This window comes from Dissoconium aciculare (assembly GCF_010015565.1).
Source record: "Dissoconium aciculare CBS 342.82 unplaced genomic scaffold K489scaffold_7, whole genome shotgun sequence".
Taxonomy (NCBI): Eukaryota; Fungi; Ascomycota; class Dothideomycetes; order Mycosphaerellales; family Dissoconiaceae; genus Dissoconium; species Dissoconium aciculare.
This window is the reverse complement of record NW_022984957.1, coordinates 135732-152638: the sequence shown is the minus strand read 5'-3', so window position 1 is coordinate 152638 and position 16907 is coordinate 135732. Positions and strand designations below refer to the sequence as shown.

The following is a 16907-nucleotide window of genomic DNA, read 5'->3' as shown; positions in this document are numbered from 1 at the left end:
TCCACACCGGTCATCAAATCCCATCGGCGAGGTTCTGGAAGGCGAAGACGTCGCCGCTCCGCTCATAGAAGCTGCTTCGGCAGGAGACCTCCCGAAGCTTCGGACCATGCTTGAGGATCCGTCCTGGGCGGAGATTGCGCTCCGGCGTCAGCAGTATGTCGACACGGAGAACCGCCCAGCAGAGAACAGGGAGGATGTGCGAGCTGTCGCAACGAAGGAGGATCGGGGCAATCAGAAAGCTCTTGTGGCAGCCGCTAAGAACGGCCACGCGGAAGTTGTGGAATTCCTGCTCAACTTCACAACTCCCCATGCGGCCGAATCGAAGGCCTTCGTCTCCAGACCAGCCATCATCGCCGCAATCAATAACGACCACACTGACGCTTTCGTCGCAATGGCGAAAATCGATCGAAACATCTTATTTGGCCATCTCGACCACAAGCATCTCCCCATCGACCTCGCGATCATGCGCAAGAACCTTGACATGGTCACGCGGGTTCTCGAATTGATGAAATGCCATCCCCAACAGAACGATGGCTACTGGAAGGGTCGTCTCCGACACGCCGCCCGTTGCGGTTCCGTGCCGATCCTAAAACTCCTCCTCGACAACGGATACACCATCCCCGGGACGGGTGCGCTTCACGGGGCGGCCGAGCGCAACGCCGTCGACCGAGTGCGCTTCCTGGTCGAGCAAGGCGCTGATGTAGACGAGATGTGCCCTGCAGAGAAACACTGGTTGGACAAATCTTGGCATGACTCGGCCCTGTGGGCCAGTTGGGTGCCGATGCACTTTGCCGCTCACGCTGGGAATGAAGCGGCGGTGGGATGTTTGGAGAGTTTGGGCGCGAAGACCGATGTCAAGGATGTCAACGGGAAGACTCCGAGCATGTTGTTGGAGGAGTGGAAGGTGAGGAGGCGAGACAGGGAGGAGAAGGAGAAGGAGAAGGAAGAGGAGAAGGGAGAAGAACAGGAGAGCGAAGCCAAACCGAGCTCTTCTGCCGACGTAACTGTGGGATGAAGATGCTGAACGGGAAAATGTGAGGCCCTGCTTGGTAGATGCGAACATGTATTTTCTCTCCACCTCTCTCCCATCATCATTGCATCTTTTCTTTATCCCAAGCGAGTGCCCACCTCAGGTTTGTGTGATGCAATCCCGATGAACCGGCAGCGATCCCTCAACCTTTGTTCTGATTCTCCTACATGCCCAGGTGGGACATCTACAGAAGGGAACTTGCCACAGCCTGATGATTGGTACTACGCTGTTGTTATCCTGATGTTTCATTTGTGAGATGATGATCCGATAAGGACTTGATGACTTCCAAGTCTAGAGCCATCTGTCCTCCTTCTGTGCGCATTTGACAACATGCTTGGCTACTCGAATATATATGTCGAACGCGTGCTTCGATATCCCCGTGCATCATTTGAGCAAGGACGAGCTCTGCCCAGGTGCCAAGTCCTTTCGGAAAATCGAGGTGAAACCCACCATTCCCGGCGATTTGAAATAAGCTTCTTTGTTCGATTTCGCGATCCCTCCTGCCTGCCGGCATCGTGTGGTACATTTGGTCTGGACCTCATCGATCTCTCAAGCTGGATATGGTTCTGTCCGTGTTGCCATTGGACCTGTGACCTCTTCTGCGACGTTTCGTACTCGACAGTCTCCCCCATGACGGTCTGGATTCTGCTCAATTCGATCACGAGAGGATAAATGGAAGAGGCGATGTAGAACGGACTTGACCTTGCACAGGGATACATATATATCACTCGAATTGTGACTCAACATCGTGCAAGACGTGATGATCGACAACGAGAGGCTCCTCATCTGGCATTCCCTTTCCAGTAGGATGGTCCATGGTGGCAGGCACAAAGCGCATGTGCACGCATGTCCCATACAGATGCAGGTTCTACCGGCCGGACGAGCTGCTGGGGTATTTCTCCGCAGGCGCGATAATAGGCGTACGTTTCATGTGTACTGTTGTATAATACAAACGTCATTCATGGGTAATGATGCATCAATTTTGTTTACAGTAATAATAAAATCCACAATTACCTATTAATAAACATTTCCAGACCACGCGACATCCCATCATCATCAACCGCGTCACACTGTGGTCATATTGATCACCCTCTTTCTTCTTTCTCGATCGCGCTGGTCTGCCGATGTATCTTCACGACATCTGTGTCGCCGGAAATGAACATGAATCACCCTTGTAAACCCTCTGCACGAACGCGGCGCATCATCGTCCATTCTCCAACCCCTCATCTCCGCCTATACATACTTCCCACTCGGCTAAAAATGCTCCACCTGTAACCATCCCATCGGCGGCTGCTCCGATCCCACCGACACACATCCCGGACACTCGACAACGACATCGGCCCGAGCGACATTCGTAAACGGGCAACGACGTCGATCACGGTCATCATCATTGTCGCATCGGTATGATGTCATCGGGATCGCGCTTGATATTTTTCGTGGCAAGCGCATAGAAAGGCCCGGCTTATGATCATAGCGGGATATGCAGCGCTGGACTACCAATCAGACTGCCATCAAAACATCATACCAAGCAACGACAAGGCAGCAGGCTTTTCTGTAACTCGTATTGAAATGTCGTCGCCGGAACCACCAGGACCTCGCCGTGACAGGAACCAAGTCGCAGCGCAAGCTTGCCAGACATGTCGTACCAGGTATCGCTTTCTCCTTCATCCGGTCGCCGCAAAGCACAGATCTATGCTCATGGAGACAAGACAAGACTTTTGACACTTTGACAGGAAGAGCAAATGTGACGAAGCAAGACCGGCTTGTATGTCTCTTGGAGCGATGCACCTATATTATTCGCTGTGTTGTATTGACCTCAGCTCCTCCAGGTGGGCTTTGTCGGCGACTCAAACTCGAATGTGTCTACCGAGAGCCTCCTCCAACAAAGTCAGTGTCAATGGTGATGGCCTCGGAGTACTTCTCTCGTGTATGCTGATTGGTCCTACGAACAGGAAGGACAAAACTATGGTGCACATCCTCGACTCACTTGCCCGGCTGGAGCTCAAAATGGACCATGCGATCAGTGGCGGCGGAGGTGTCAGTCCGGGAAACGACCATTCCCATTCCCAATCGCAATCAGATTCATTCACAACCCAGGGTCCTGCCAGGGGACACCGGGAAGCGTACGAGCACGTGACGGCACCTCACAAGGTCATCCTCTGGCCCTCGATCTATATCTTCCTCGCAAATACAGGCAACTCGGCTGCGGCAGAATCACAAAATATCCTACAACAAGGCACTGCATGGTTCCTCCAACAAGAGCGAGCATTCCAGGAATTCGGTCTGCGTACTGATGTCTCGGCCTCTGACGCTGCCGATCAACTGCTGTTCCGGAGTGAAGAACTCTGTGCGGCTTACTTCGACAACTTCAACATTCTGGCTCCTATCCTCGACAAGGACCGCTTCATCAGAGAAGTGATGAATCCGGCTCTCGGCAATCGATGTCAGGGCCAAGATGAAGGGACCGTACTGACATGGCTTGTCCTGGCGCTCGGCGATGTAGCGATTCAAGGTGTCTTTGGTGATCCCATGAGTCAAGCAAAAGACGTGGCGAGCGGTCTTCGTGGTGGGACTCCAGACAAGCCACCCGGCTTGGAATACTTCAACGAAGCCAGGAGGCGGTTCGGATTCATCTTCACACAAATCTCTATTGAGGCGGTGCAAATCATGTTGCTCATGGCTACGTACTATGAAACCTCGGCGCGACATTTGGATTTCTGGAAATGTGCTGTATCAGCGTCTGTCACCTGCCAGGCGCTCATCCGAGGCCAGCGCGTCGAATGGGAGACCCCCTACGGGCATTGTCTCAAGCGTACCTATTGGGTCTGCATGCTGAATGAAATGTTTTATCATCACGATCTGGACTTTCCACAATCCGGAATTGAAGAGCTCCAAGATCTTGTCCCTTCTCCATCATATTACAACGCTGCCCAAGGACTGGCACCCGTGGCAGCGTCGGACGATCGAGCAGAGTTTCACCATCACTTCCTCGCCATGGTAACATTACGGCAGCTCATAGCTCGCATCCATGATGCATTTCATCGTTGTACGTCATATTCTTAAGCATACGACGGAAGTCCGCTTTCCTTCACAACATGCCCCCCTGAACTGACAAGCCTTCCAGCCGCCGACAAAGAAATCTCCCTTGGCCAAGGTAACAGCAACCGCTTCGGGCTTGTCCGCGAAATGGCCCACCAGCTCGAATCCTGGCGAAACCTCCTCCCGCGTGCCCTCCAATGGCAAGACACCGACCGCTTCGCCTTCCCTCCCCTCGGGCCTTCCAACCGCCTTTCCAACGAACCCCTCTTCACCGCCACACAACTCCCCATCCTCATCGCCCACCGCCACAACATCGACATCATGGTCGCGCAGCTCCGCACGAGATATTACTATGCGCGCTTCATGATCTACCGCCCTTTCATCTGGCGTGCGCTCCACATGTGCGAGGCCATGACCGAAGAAGACGAGGAATGCTGCGCGATGGCCATTCGGTCGGCGATCATGTGGCCCGTGACGATGAGCCCGCCCCGTTCGAAGAAGAGACTCGTCCCGCATCATTTCACCTGGTAAGTTCTTTTTTCGCCTCCTCGCTTTCCATTTAATCAACCCCACCTTCTTCCCATTTCCCAGGGATCATCATCAATATCCTCCCAAACACATGACTTGTAACTTACCAACCACCTTTTCTTAATCGCCCAGGACGCAAAACCTCATCGGCATCCTCCTCATCCTCCGCATGCGCCACGAGAACGACTGTCTCGCCCGCATCTGCGCCGAACGGGTCAATCCTGAGGAGATCTCCCGCTCCGTTGGGCTCATGTTGGATTGGATCCGTGATATGCGTCAGGTGGACGGGATTGCGAACTGGGGATGGACGGTGCTGGAGCCGCTGTATCGGAATGTGTGATGTTGTGATGGAGGTGGATATGAGGGGATGGTGATGAAATGAGCATTGTTGGGGAATTTTGAGGCATCATTTACTTCTGATTGGGGTGGTTATGGGTTTGCAGGGAAGGATCTGTGGTGAATCTGGATAATGATGATAATAATTTGAATGTTGCTGTATCAAAAAAGTTCGGGCCATGGGAGTTGGGTCATGTAATATCACCAAACCACCAATCGGTGCTATCTTTATTTCATTTTCGACTGTTCAGTTTCAGCATAGCAAATTGCAATGTCAATGTTTATTATGACTATCAAAATGACAATGGCATCGTCTCGTGTCTCATGATATCCAAAGTATCACGTGCTAACGCCCTACATCCGTTTCATGTGGTCCTCCAGCTTTTGTCTCCGAGGAATTCAATGACCCTCGCTCATCAAATTCCGCAAGCCCTACGCCGAACTTTTGACAGTCCACAGACACCTACAATCGACCGCCACCTGCATTGAGACCATTCCACCACCGACAACCACACCAACCCGACCGCACCTCCCTCGAGAATTCAGCATCCCATCATGACAGCCCAATAATGTTCCCACCGTCCCCATCTGCCACCCACCGCCCAACTCCCGTCCCGTCCAAGGCCGCCCTCCGCGCCCTCTATCAACTCGCCTACATCTCCTCCGGCACAGCGCTGGGCATCGCCGCGCTCTGCGCCGAAGAACGACGCCGCCGGACCGCCATCGTCGCGAAAATCGCGGACAACGCCCAGAGACTCAGGGAGAGCCCGCGCCATGTCGACAATTCCTCCCCAGCGGAAGGATTGCCCGGCCGAGGCGGAGGAGACGGCACGGCGCAGATGAACAGGACCCGGAGGAGGTCTTTCTCGACGAGTCATCCTGCGGCCGCTGGTGCCGGCACGCAGGTCTTGGCACGATCGGCGAAGGACGAGGATCTGCCTTCGCATGTGGAGAGGGCGTATGAGCAATTGGAGGACGGCAAGAGGAGGCCGTCGAGGAGTCTGCCGATTCGTCAGGGCAGGCAGAGGAGGTCGGCCGAGAGGTCAAATTTCTGGATCGGGAGGGAGGTGAGACAGGCGGGCGATTCGCGGGAAAATGCTGGTTCAGCTGCCGAGGATGCGAAACGTCCTTCGTGGTTCGTCGATGATGTCGAGTCGGGGAAGGGGACGCGGAAGTCCGGAAATCGAAACAAGAGAGTGAAGGAGCCGACGCAGAAGCCCGTGAATGGATACGAGAGAGCGTCGGATACAATCTTCTGGGGGTTCAGGCCTCATTCGGCGAACATTTTTCTGCGAAATATGCTGCGATCACAGACGCGCGCTTTCGAACGACGGCCTATGGTGTTCAAGCATGGGACGGACCCCAGCTTGCGCACTGGGCCGCAAGCTGTCGGCCAGCACGCAGATCTAGAGACGGAGCTGGAGGAGTTCTTCCGGACTCTGCCGACAGTGGATCGCCAGACGGAGAAATACGTCGAGACCGCCGACGCGCTTCTGAAAGGCGTGCTGCACCACGGGACACTGGCACAGGCGCGTTCGTTGATTTTATGGAGATTCGCAACAGGCAAGGTGCAGGTCTTCCATCCGGATGAACTATGCCGCACGCTTGTTTCATACATCCACGGCCAAATCGGACAAGCCGATGAGGAGGAAGGGGTGTTGGATTTCCTAGATGAGATTTTTGAAACGGGCAGGATCTCACGAATGCCACCGAATCTACAACTCGAACTCGGGCTGGCGATGGTTGAAGCGAAACGCATCATCCATGCGGAGGGCGAGAGGTCTGCGCTCGTGGAGAAGTATCTTCACGTCACCTGGGAAGATGCCCCGGTGGCCTCGTCGTTGAAATCCGTCGATCTTGTGGTCAAGAAATTCGCGAAGGCGAAGCGATATGCGGAGGCGATGAGCCTATTGGATGCGTGGGAAGCGTACAGCAGCAGCAAGCCGACGCATCTCCTGAGACTCCTCTTCGATTCCAGTATGAACCAGCGCAGATTCGTGTATTGCAGCACAATCCTCCTACAGCGACGAACGCCTGAAGATATCACCCCCGAGCTGCTAGCGGACTATGAGAAGTTGATAATTACGTGCGGGAGAAAGGGGTTGGTTCGGCTGCTTCGAGTACATTTCGAGAAATTGCAGGACGATCAAGCTTTTCTTGCGCTGCTCATGCCGCAATTGAGCGTGAATGCGCGTGCAATCCTCGTATCGGCCAATGCCGATATCGATGACCTCACCACCGACAGTTCGGTCGCTCTGGACAATATCTTCAAGACAGGACTTTCACACGACATCATCGGCAAACGAGTGGCAAGAAGAATCAAGCGTGATTGGCGCACGACGCGTGATCTCCAGGCGGTCAAAGATTTATTCAAGGACGCCCATGGCCGGGCCAGTGAGCAAGACTTCAGTTCGGAAAGTATGCAGTCCCTCGAAATCGCTCTGATCGAGGTCATGTCCGAGGCTGGTCAGGTCGAGCAGGCGCTGCAGTTACTTGCCGTCGTCAGCGGGCGCGGGCAGGAGACCACGCACCTCCTCTGTGCCGTTCTCCCAGTCCTGGCCAAAAAGCGTGCCTGGAAGCAATTCGACGAATTGATCAAAGTCTTATCTGACAGGACCGATCTCGCCCAAGATGCCTACAACCTCCGCAATTTCGAAAAGGCCCTCCACCTCTACACTCTTGACCATTCCGCCGACGACATCTGGCAATTTGCCACCCTCATCACCGCACAGCTCAAAATCCCCATCACCCAGCGCCTCACTGACATTGTCCTCGAGTCTTTCGTCGAGAACCGCCAGATCCAGTTCATTCCCGAATGGCTTTCCCACGCCTCTTCCCTTAACGGCGAAGCTGACTTGAACGAGCGCAGCGTGGCGAATCTACTCACACATTTCTTCCTCAAACACCGTCTACCTCATACTTACTTCATGGCGCAGTGTTACAACTTCATCCATCGAACCGGCTATCGTGATCACCAGACCTTCATGGATGTCGTTACCGACAGCATCGCATATGACATGAGGCACAATTCCGGCAATCCGAAGAATATGCCGACTTTGCTGCGGTTGGTGGCGGAGAATTATCGCCGTGTGAGAAGTGCAGGAGGCGTCTTTCCGGAGCCGTCCAGCTCGATAGAAATAATCATGCATGACCAAACCTTGAAGAGGATGAAGGTGGACGAGCAGAGACAGGCGGCTCGCAAAGCTTCTCAGCTTGTGCGAGTCTCGATCTTTGGAAATGACGTAGTGCCCGAAGAAGAACATATGACGGCTAATCAGCTCGATGCGGCAATGGACGAAGCTGATGCGGCGCTGGACGAAGATGATGACCTGGGAGACGAGCACGCTGTTTCAGGACTGGAAGTCTTCGACGATAGCCGTCAGAACACTTCAGTCCGTTTTGACGACTTGCATGAAGAGCAGTCGGATGATGGACACGGCGTAGAACTACGCCACATTCGCGACCGACGGCCGTGGTCTTTGTCGGATGATTTACCCGTTCGACCTCGAAAATTAGAAAGCGAGATGCTTCTTGGTTTGTCACGACGCGATCGCAACCATGTCCTGGAATTGTATCGATCATCATTGGGGCCCGGTGGTATGCCAGCGTCGTCGAGAGCTCTTGAGATTGCAGTCGAGGCATGCTTCCTAGAACCTATGGCGACCGGCGAAGCGGAACGCGATGCAAATACCCCCGAGGAAACCGACGCTGATCGTGAAGCGGCAGCCAAAAAAATAGTGTCAGAAGCCAGATTCGCTGGCATGAACACCGCGTCTGCCCAGGGCCCTTTGCTCCTCCGCGAAATGAGCAATTTCTCCAGCGAGGACAGAAGGTATGCGGATAAATTCCGGAGGAAAATCGTCGACTATTACCGCACCAATGAAGACAACGGCGTCAAACTCAAAAAGCATGTTGGGGTTCACGCCGCCAATCTTCTCATCAACAACCACTGCGCCTTGGATGGCCTCCGCCTTCTCAGGGACCTCTTCCCAGGCCCCTCTCCCGATATCACGGGAACCCATCTTGCCTCCGACGAGCCCTCTGACCTCTCCAAAAAGGCCCCACTAATTCCCAAGACTACCCTCCTCCCCAAGACACCCTCCCCTACCTCCCCCGAATCTACCATCGATCTCGCTTCCCTAACAGTCTACCTCAAGGGCCTGATTGCCCTCAACCACACCAGAGGCATTCACTGGACAGTCGACTACATCTTAGACAACAACCTCCGCGTCGACATCGCCTGCCTCAACACCCTGCGCAACCAAGCCCGAATGCTCCTCCGTTCCTCACATATTTATGGACTCGCCCTGGCGAAGCAAGTCCACCGGGCGAGACTTGCCCTCTCGGAACGCCGCATCCAGCAGAAAATGGAGAGCGGCAGGCATATGAAGGATCTGTTGTATGTCTTGTCGGATTGTCGGAAGAAGCAGCTGCAGTCTGAAACCCCTCTGACCACGACTACGATCGGGAAGAAGAAGAAGTCATCAGCGAGGAGGCAGTCCCTTGAGGAAAATGGTGCCCCGAGTACAGAAGTGGGCACTACTGCTTCTGCTGCCGCTTCTTACGAATCGACGAGAGAGCCTTGGACGGGGAAAGACAAGATGAGCAGAGTTTATGAGAACGATCGGCAGGAGTGGCAGCTCGATGTTCCTCTGCGTCCGGCTGTGATGGCTGCTACGGGATGACCTCTTTTTTTCTTTCTGAATTCATTGATACCATTACACTGTAGATTGTTTGTGTGTAAAGATTTTTATGTATATTTCTATGCTACAGTAAATTATGCATTATCATGATCGATACTTCTTCTTTGTTCCTTTTGTTATGAACAGGTGTGGATATAAAGAAAGGGGGAAAATCAATGCTCTCCTGCTATGTATTACATTATTTTTTGGTGGGGTGAAATACATACACGCGATAAGGGCACGCGAGTTCTCTTCGGCGGTGGTGGTGGTGGAGCTGCGGGTCCCTGGATTTCGAGAACTTGCTCCGCCAAAATTTCCTACTCGTGCGCCTTAGGCAGGTTATTACTACATCACCGCCAATAACTCAACATCTGCATCTACTTGCAGATCGAACAAAATCAAGCTCCAAGCATATACGACCTGGAGCAATACCTGTGCTGGTGTCTCTGACTAAGAGCCTTCAAATCGACCAGCGGACTTCGCGCTTCATCTCATATCGACCGGCATGTCGCTCTCAATACCGAATGCGCCCAACTCTGGGTTGTTCAAGCCTGGCTACCAAAAGTGAGTTTTACCTCACGCAGATACCATGAGGAATAGGAGCTCTTTGGACTGACCACAAGATCCTCAGCTATGACGCCGAAGATGGCGCCGTCATTCGCAACATCGACGCCTGCAGAACCATCGCGTCAACAGTGCAGACCTCCCTCGGACCCTACGGACGCAACAAAATCGTCATCAACCACCTGCAAAAGATGATCCTCACCAACGACGCCGCCACGATCCTCCGCGAACTGGACGTCGTCCACCCTGCCGCCAAGCTCCTCGTCATGGCTTCGCAGCAACAAGAGGCGGAGATGGGCGATGCCACCAACATGGTCATCGTCTTCGCCGGCGAGCTGTTGAAGAAGGCAGAAGAGTTGATCCGAATGGGCCTCAAGACGAGCGATATCGTACAGGGCTTTGAGCGCGCGGGAGACTTTGCGCTCAAGGAGCTGGAGGAGCTGGAGGTGGATCGTGTTGAGGATATCAGATCGTCGGCCGAGCTGGCCAAGGCTTTACGAACGGTCATTGCGGCGAAACAGTCCGGTTCTGAGGACGGTCTGTCGAGGATGGTGGCCGAGGCGGTCCTCGCCGTGCTGCCGAAGAACCCTGCGAATTTCAACGTGGACAATATCCGAGTGGTCAAGATCATGGGTGGTTCGATCGAGCAGTCGAGAGTGGTACGAGGAATGGTCTTCGGACGAGAACCGGAGGGAACTACAAAAAAGGCGACGAAAGCCAAGGTGGGAGTTTTCAGTTGCCCGATCGATATCTCACAGACCGAGACCAAGGGAACGGTGCTGTTGAAGAGCGGAAAAGAGCTCTTCAACTTCACCAAGGGCGAGGAGACACAGATGGAGAACATTGTTAAGGAACTACACGACTCTGGCATTCGCGTGGTTGTGGCTGGTACCACCGTCGGCGAGCTTGCGATGCACTACCTCAACCGTGCGGGAATTCTGGTTATCAAGGTTCTTTCTAAATTCGAGCTTCGACGGCTATGCAGGGTTGTCGGCGCCACTCCTCTCGCTCGTCTTGGCGCACCGATGCCCGAGGAGATGGGCAACATCGATATCGTGGAGACTCTCGAGATCGGCGGCGACCGTGTGACTGTCTTCCGACAAGAAAACGACCAGACCCGTACCGCGACCATTGTCCTTCGCGGCGCCACTCAAAATCACCTCGATGATGTTGAGCGCGCAGTCGATGACGGCGTCAACGTCGTCAAAGCCATCACCCGCGACCCACGTCTCGTCCCGGGGGCTGGCGCCACGGAGCTGCAGCTCGCACAGAGAATCACCGCCCTGGCTGAGCGTACTCCAGGCTTCGACCAGTACGCCATCCAGAAATTCGCCGAGGCCTTCGAGGTCATCCCGCGTACGCTCGCCGAGAGCGCGGGTCTCGACGCCACCGAAGTCCTCGCGAGACTCTACACCGCGCACCACAACGCGAGCCGACCCAAGCCCGCCACCAAATCCTCCAAATCCAAAGACGCCGAACCTGCCGCCCCCGCCGCCGCCAAGAACGAGGACGATGACGAAGACGATGAGGAAGTCCCCTGCTTTGGAGTCGACCTCGACAACTCCTCTGGCACTGGCGTTATCGATGCCGAGGAGGAAGGTATCCTCGATCTCTTGGTCACCAAATTTTGGGCGATCAAGCTGGCGACGGAGGCTGCGAGAACGGTTCTCAGTGTGGACCAGATCATTGTGGCGAGACAAGCGGGTGGTCCGAAGCCGCCTGGGCCGAATCCCAACTGGGATGAGGATGATTGATGAACGAATTCGTAGTGGGAGGATTCCTCGCTTCTCGAGTGGACCAACATGTCGGAGGAGTTTGAGGGCCATAGATGGACGTATGACGAATGCAATGAGCTCCTTCGTGCCGTGTCGCTTCTCCTGTCTCCGTTGCGCGTTCCTCGATCACATAATGATCGTCTTGATCCCGCTCTTCCATGTAGATGAACGCTTGTCCGCTTATCCATCCACCTCGATTCCACAAGCGCCCATAATCGACCACCGCAACTCATCGATCCCGATCGCCCTCCCATTCAAATTCTTCTCCGCACTAACACACAACAGATCCAACGAGAACATATCACCTTTCTTCCCCGCCCTCTTCACGATCCCCTCGTCCGCCAACATCTGCACCATCAACCCCTTCACCTCCTGCAGCTTCTGCAGCCTCCTCCCCACCGACTCCTCCCCGACGGCCTTCTTCCCCGGCGAGAGGATCTTGTCCACCTTGCTCAACACCAGGGTCACGGGCAGGTTCTCCTCCGTCAGCAGCCGCAGGATCGCCACGTCCTTCTGCTTGATCCGATGGCTGCAGTCCACGAGCACGAAGATCCTCCGCAGCTGCTTCCTGCCCCGGAGGAACTCCATCGCCGTGCGGCCCCACTCCGCCCGGCTCGCCATCCCGTACCCGGGCATGTCCACCATCACCAGCCCGCCGCGGCCCATCCGCGTCCAGGCCCGCTCGTTCCGCTGCGTCCCGCTCTCCGGCCGCGCGCTGGGGTCCGCGCCGACCTGGCCCTGCCCGCCGATGCCGTAGCCGATCAGCATCTTGGTCTTGCCGGCCTTCTTCGACACCTTGGCGTGCTGCGCCCGGTGGGCGGCGGTCGGCGAGGTGCAGAGCAAGGTGTTGAAGAGGGAGCTCTTGCCGACGTTGGACCGCCCCAGGAACGCCACCTCCGGGAACGGGCTCTCGCTCGGCACGTCTCGGTAGTTCTGCGCGCGGTAGAGCAGCGTCGGCGCCCGCTGCGTGAAGTACCGCGACGCCGATTTGAGGTTCTCCGCCGTCGGCGCCAGCGCGACCTTGTAGGTGTTGAGGGTCGAGGACCTCAGCGTGAAATCAGGAGGGGCTGTTGTGCGGGGGTCGAGTTCGACGTGGAATTTTGAAGAGTCGGGTCTGGCGGACGGCGGTGATGTCGTTGATGCATCGGCGGCGGCGGAGGAGGAGATGGTCACCGGCGGTGGTGTTTCTGACGCATCGGCGGCGGAGCTGGAGTGCCGACATGGAGATCTTGGTGATCTCAGAATAGCGGACCAATATGACGGGCGTATCGACGGAGGCCGTCGCAGAAGGCTCGCCATTGAAATCGATGAGGCATTCCCGGAAGAATTGAAGATTGGAGGATTATGACGTGGGTCGCGCGCGAGAGAGAGGAAGACGCGCTTGTGTGGTCCAAGCTTTTTCCCCCCATGGAAATGCTCATTCGGTACGACAAACGACGAGGAATTTAGATAACACTTTAAGGATTCTGATGGAAAAAAACTCTTGTTGAACACAATGGAACTGCTTGGTGATATCATTCTCGAAAACGCTCTTGGGGGTATCTAGTTGAACACTAATGCTACATCGTGACGCTGCGTGAATTCGCTCATGACTTCGTGACGCCGATCCGCCTCCATCTCTCCAATGGATGGGCGATCATGGATCTTTGTTCGTTCCGAATGAAATGGTGCTCGCCAGCAAGCACCGCCTCAGAGGCTCCCACGCGAAGTGATCTCGATCAATCACTCCCGCGTCGCCCGCGACCAGGCGAGCCCATGGTCTGCATTCCGTATGCCTCGCCATCTGGATACGACGGCGTGCGGACGAGATGGCAATTCTCCATTGAGCGATAAGAACCGTCTTCCACCTCGGATTGTGAGCCATGTCGCAACGAGGAGTCCTGATAGCCAGAAAAGTCGCTGGGCAGTCGATCGGTGCGTCGATCGACCAGGACCTGTTTGCTGGTATTGGAATAGCTTCGAGTTTCTGCAGGCCTGTACTCTGCATTGCGGTACCGTTTCATAGGCGTGTCGAGGTGGTCGCGCAGTAGTGATCGAAGCGCTGGTGCTGACGCACAGATGATGGCGAGGTTCAATTCGAGTATCGCCCAGACATAGGAGTTATAGATGTACGTGGTGACATCTGACTCATGGCCAACCTCTGCGATGAAAATGTCAGCATATTCCGATGATCTTTGCCCAAGGGCTAGGTATTCGCAACTCACCCCACAGATGATACGTTCGTGCCCCACTGGCCGCCACGACAAGGAAACCCAAGCAGTAGATGCAATTCAGAGCTATTTTCTGCTTGCGCGACATGGTGAAATTCCATGTTATGATCATTGGTAAAAGAACAGCGCAGAGATCGCTGGTGGCGGCGAACACGCCAGCCAGAATGTTGATGATGGTAGTGTTGGCGCAATGATATGGCTCGGTGTAAGTCGGGTTGAAGGAACGCCAGTAGGCTTCTGTTGGCGTACAATTGAAGAAGAGTGCAAGAATGAAAGCCGCTGTATAGGCAACGGTGAAAATGATCGTGGCAACGAGGGCCCAGACCCAGTAACGGGCGCAAAGACCATTGACGAGGCGACGGTAGAAGAGAAGAACGGAAACTTTGATGGAACAGCTTGTGATGAGAAATGCCATCTCGGCGCCCCAGACGACTTTGGCGATGCTTTCGTAGGTGCCGGGTGGGATATCCCACATGTGTCGGTTGACCATGTACACTTCTGTACTGAGAATCGCCGTGACTGCGACGGCCGTGGAACCGATCCAGGCGACGAAGAGAAGGAGCTGAGCAAATGGTTGTTAGTTTCGCAATCGCAAAAACGATCAGCATCAAGCAGTCACGCAGAGAAATCGTACATCATCTAATCCGAGACCTCCCGCCTGCTTCTTGTAGGCGCGCAGCCATAACCGCACACCCGACATGAAGGTGGCAAAGCCGTACCAAATGCCGACGAATATCGGCATCCAATCCCGGGTCTGTGGATGGTCATAGTTTGGTGGCGGCCATTTGGCCACGTCCTCTGGCGAGACGTGGACCAAATTGCCCGGCATCGTGGTAAGCCAGTGGTGGTATCAAACGGGTCGAGGGTGAAGACATGCAGACCTATGAGACTGCTTTGTCGGGGAACTTGACCAATAAATCGTCTTTGACTTCAAGCAAGAAAGCGCGTTGCGGGGACTCCACTGCGGAATGGCGTCGTGCGATCCAAGGAATAAGCGAGGCCTTCAACTTTTGTGTCGCAAGATTCTGGAGCGAACTATTTTGAGGACGTCGGAGAATGTCGCAGAACACAAGGCCAGTGTAAAAATTGTCCGATGGCTGCGCGAATAGAAACGTTTTCGCTCATGCGTGATGCGACACAGAATTGAGAGAGATGGCCAGGGAATTCCTTGGGAAATTGGTGTTCGCCTCAGCGGCGTGGAGGCGAGTCTTTGTGTGTTGCGCCGCCTGTTCAGTCGTGCTGGCGGTGTCACAGCGTGAGGTCACTCAAGTAATCGGCATCGGGTTTGCCGTTCATGCGTCGGCTGTGCCTGTCACCGAGTGAGATGTCACGATGTTGATGCCGAAGTGAGTAGAGCAGCTCGCAAGTGTTGGAAGTTGGATGTTGTTGGCCCGTTTGAGGGATTCCATCATTTTAGCCTATGCCTTGCTTGGCCCTTTTGTCGTGGGCCTCGTCGCGCGGATCCCCCGGGGACAAGGGAGATAGAGTTTGCCTAGGCGCTCGCGTAGGATTTATGTTGCATTTTAATATTATTAGACAGTCAGAATGGTCGAGGTGGCGGGCCAAATCCGGTCTCTGCAGGTTCCCGGATCCGTGCTGGGGAAATCTCTGTACGGTACAAGCATGTCTCGTTCTCGATGGCCGCGTTCAATAAGACATACATGCATCTTTCTTCTGTCCGAGCACTGTGGATTTCGCAGGCTGCCGTCGCCGGTGGATCACCAAAACGCAGATCGCACGCGGTCGCAGTCCAACATCTCCAGCGTTTGCTGATCGGTTTCGGCGGACCAAAACGTTGGATTTGTTGGCCCTTTGCGGGGTAGAGACGCAGCGAGGCTGCGAGGGCTTCGGACGAGTCCCGAAATGACCAATGAACGACATGGATCCCAGTGTTTGGCTTACAGTATTACTCCCCGTCGTCGTGGCGTGCTTTAGTCCTTCGGATCGTGATGATCCATGCCCAGGTGTGTGTTGAAACGGTACCATTTCATGCATTATTATCATTCATTGTTGCTGCATTGTATCGCTTAGGCTGACCATGGACCCAGTTGTGCATCTGCCACAGCAATTCCCTTTGCAGACGCACGCATGTCATTCAGTCATCGTGCTGTATCCTGTACCAGTTCCGAGGAGAGGACGATGTCGTGGAGTTGTCTATATGAAACCGCGGGCGTGCTTGAATAGCCGCAACCATCAGCACTAGTTGATGACTTATCGATCTCGCCTGCTCAGGTGGTTTGTGAGGCACAATAATTTCACCGTTGCGGCGTATGATAGTACGCTTTTGTCCCATTTCACGAATAAAACTCCTGTGTCAGAAGGCACCTGCAATCGGCCAAATACAGGCGAGGCGGGACTTGTCACTACAGTACTGTACTTCTTTCACTACGCGTGCTAGCATGCCCCCAATCGTCACGTGACGGAGCGAGGCGGTTGAAAGAGGCACAACTCTCTCTGGAGACGATATCGAGGTTTGCCCAGGTGGTTTGGCCAATACATGGGTAATGAGAGATCGAGTGTCTCCACATATTGCCTCCCTCGCGAAGGTGACCTTCACACGGATCATTAGTTTGCAGATACCTGTGTATGCAGTACTGTAGGAGTGCGAGATCGTAGCTCCCATAGACATGTAGCATGCGAACAAGTAGAATCATTGATACCTACCCAGGTGTAGTCTGTCTGATCTGATGTGCCACAGTGATCGGCTACTTGCCAATTGTTTGCAGCGACCTGTGACTCGGAT

At 54.6% G+C, this 16907-nt stretch overlaps 6 protein-coding genes across 6 annotated transcripts; 4 read left to right on the top strand and 2 right to left on the bottom strand.

Annotated features, from left to right (window-relative positions):
- Position 1: 1 nt before the first annotated feature.
- K489DRAFT_306289 (ankyrin) lies at positions 2-904 on the top strand (the record flags this gene model as incomplete). The annotated part of the gene is made up of 1 exon (XM_033600563.1): positions 2-904. A coding segment is annotated over one exon (903 nt), but the record flags the coding sequence as incomplete, so codon positions are not given.
- Positions 905-2599: 1695 nt separating this feature from the next.
- Positions 2600-4937, top strand: K489DRAFT_321154 (uncharacterized protein; the record flags this gene model as incomplete). Its single annotated transcript, XM_033601518.1, has 6 exons — positions 2600-2679; positions 2764-2795; positions 2860-2917; positions 2983-4076; positions 4155-4596; positions 4730-4937. 6 exons carry the CDS (start codon positions 2600-2602, stop codon positions 4935-4937), a joined length of 1914 nt encoding a protein of 637 aa, XP_033458983.1.
- Positions 4938-5379: 442 nt separating this feature from the next.
- On the top strand, positions 5380-9716 carry K489DRAFT_380684 (uncharacterized protein). The gene has a single exon (XM_033604935.1). The coding sequence runs from the start codon at positions 5503-5505 to the stop codon at positions 9616-9618; it is 4116 nt and encodes a 1371-aa protein (XP_033458982.1). The 5' UTR covers positions 5380-5502; the 3' UTR covers positions 9619-9716.
- Positions 9717-10120: 404 nt separating this feature from the next.
- On the top strand, positions 10121-11933 carry K489DRAFT_388977 (T-complex protein 1; the record flags this gene model as incomplete). Its single annotated transcript, XM_033606460.1, has 2 exons — positions 10121-10179; positions 10247-11933. The coding sequence occupies 2 exons, from the start codon at positions 10121-10123 to the stop codon at positions 11931-11933; spliced, it is 1746 nt and encodes a 581-aa protein (XP_033458981.1).
- A 95-nt stretch (positions 11934-12028) lies between these two features.
- Positions 12029-13396, bottom strand: K489DRAFT_229024 (uncharacterized protein). The gene has a single exon (XM_033599795.1). The coding sequence runs from the start codon at positions 13251-13253 to the stop codon at positions 12135-12137; it is 1119 nt and encodes a 372-aa protein (XP_033458980.1). The 5' UTR covers positions 13254-13396; the 3' UTR covers positions 12029-12134.
- Positions 13397-13672: 276 nt separating this feature from the next.
- K489DRAFT_370840 (uncharacterized protein) lies at positions 13673-14993 on the bottom strand (the record flags this gene model as incomplete). The annotated part of the gene is made up of 3 exons (XM_033603185.1): positions 13673-14094; positions 14159-14726; positions 14799-14993. The coding sequence occupies 3 exons, from the start codon at positions 14991-14993 to the stop codon at positions 13673-13675; spliced, it is 1185 nt and encodes a 394-aa protein (XP_033458979.1).
- Positions 14994-16907: the final 1914 nt, after the last annotated feature.

Bases quoted from the DNA above. Each gene is read 5' to 3' on its own strand.
- K489DRAFT_229024 (XM_033599795.1), bottom strand. From the start codon at position 13,253: ATGGCGAGCCTTCTGCGACGGCCTCCGTCGATACGCCCGTCATATTGG.
- K489DRAFT_380684 (XM_033604935.1), top strand. From the start codon at position 5,503: ATGTTCCCACCGTCCCCATCTGCCACCCACCGCCCAACTCCCGTCCCG.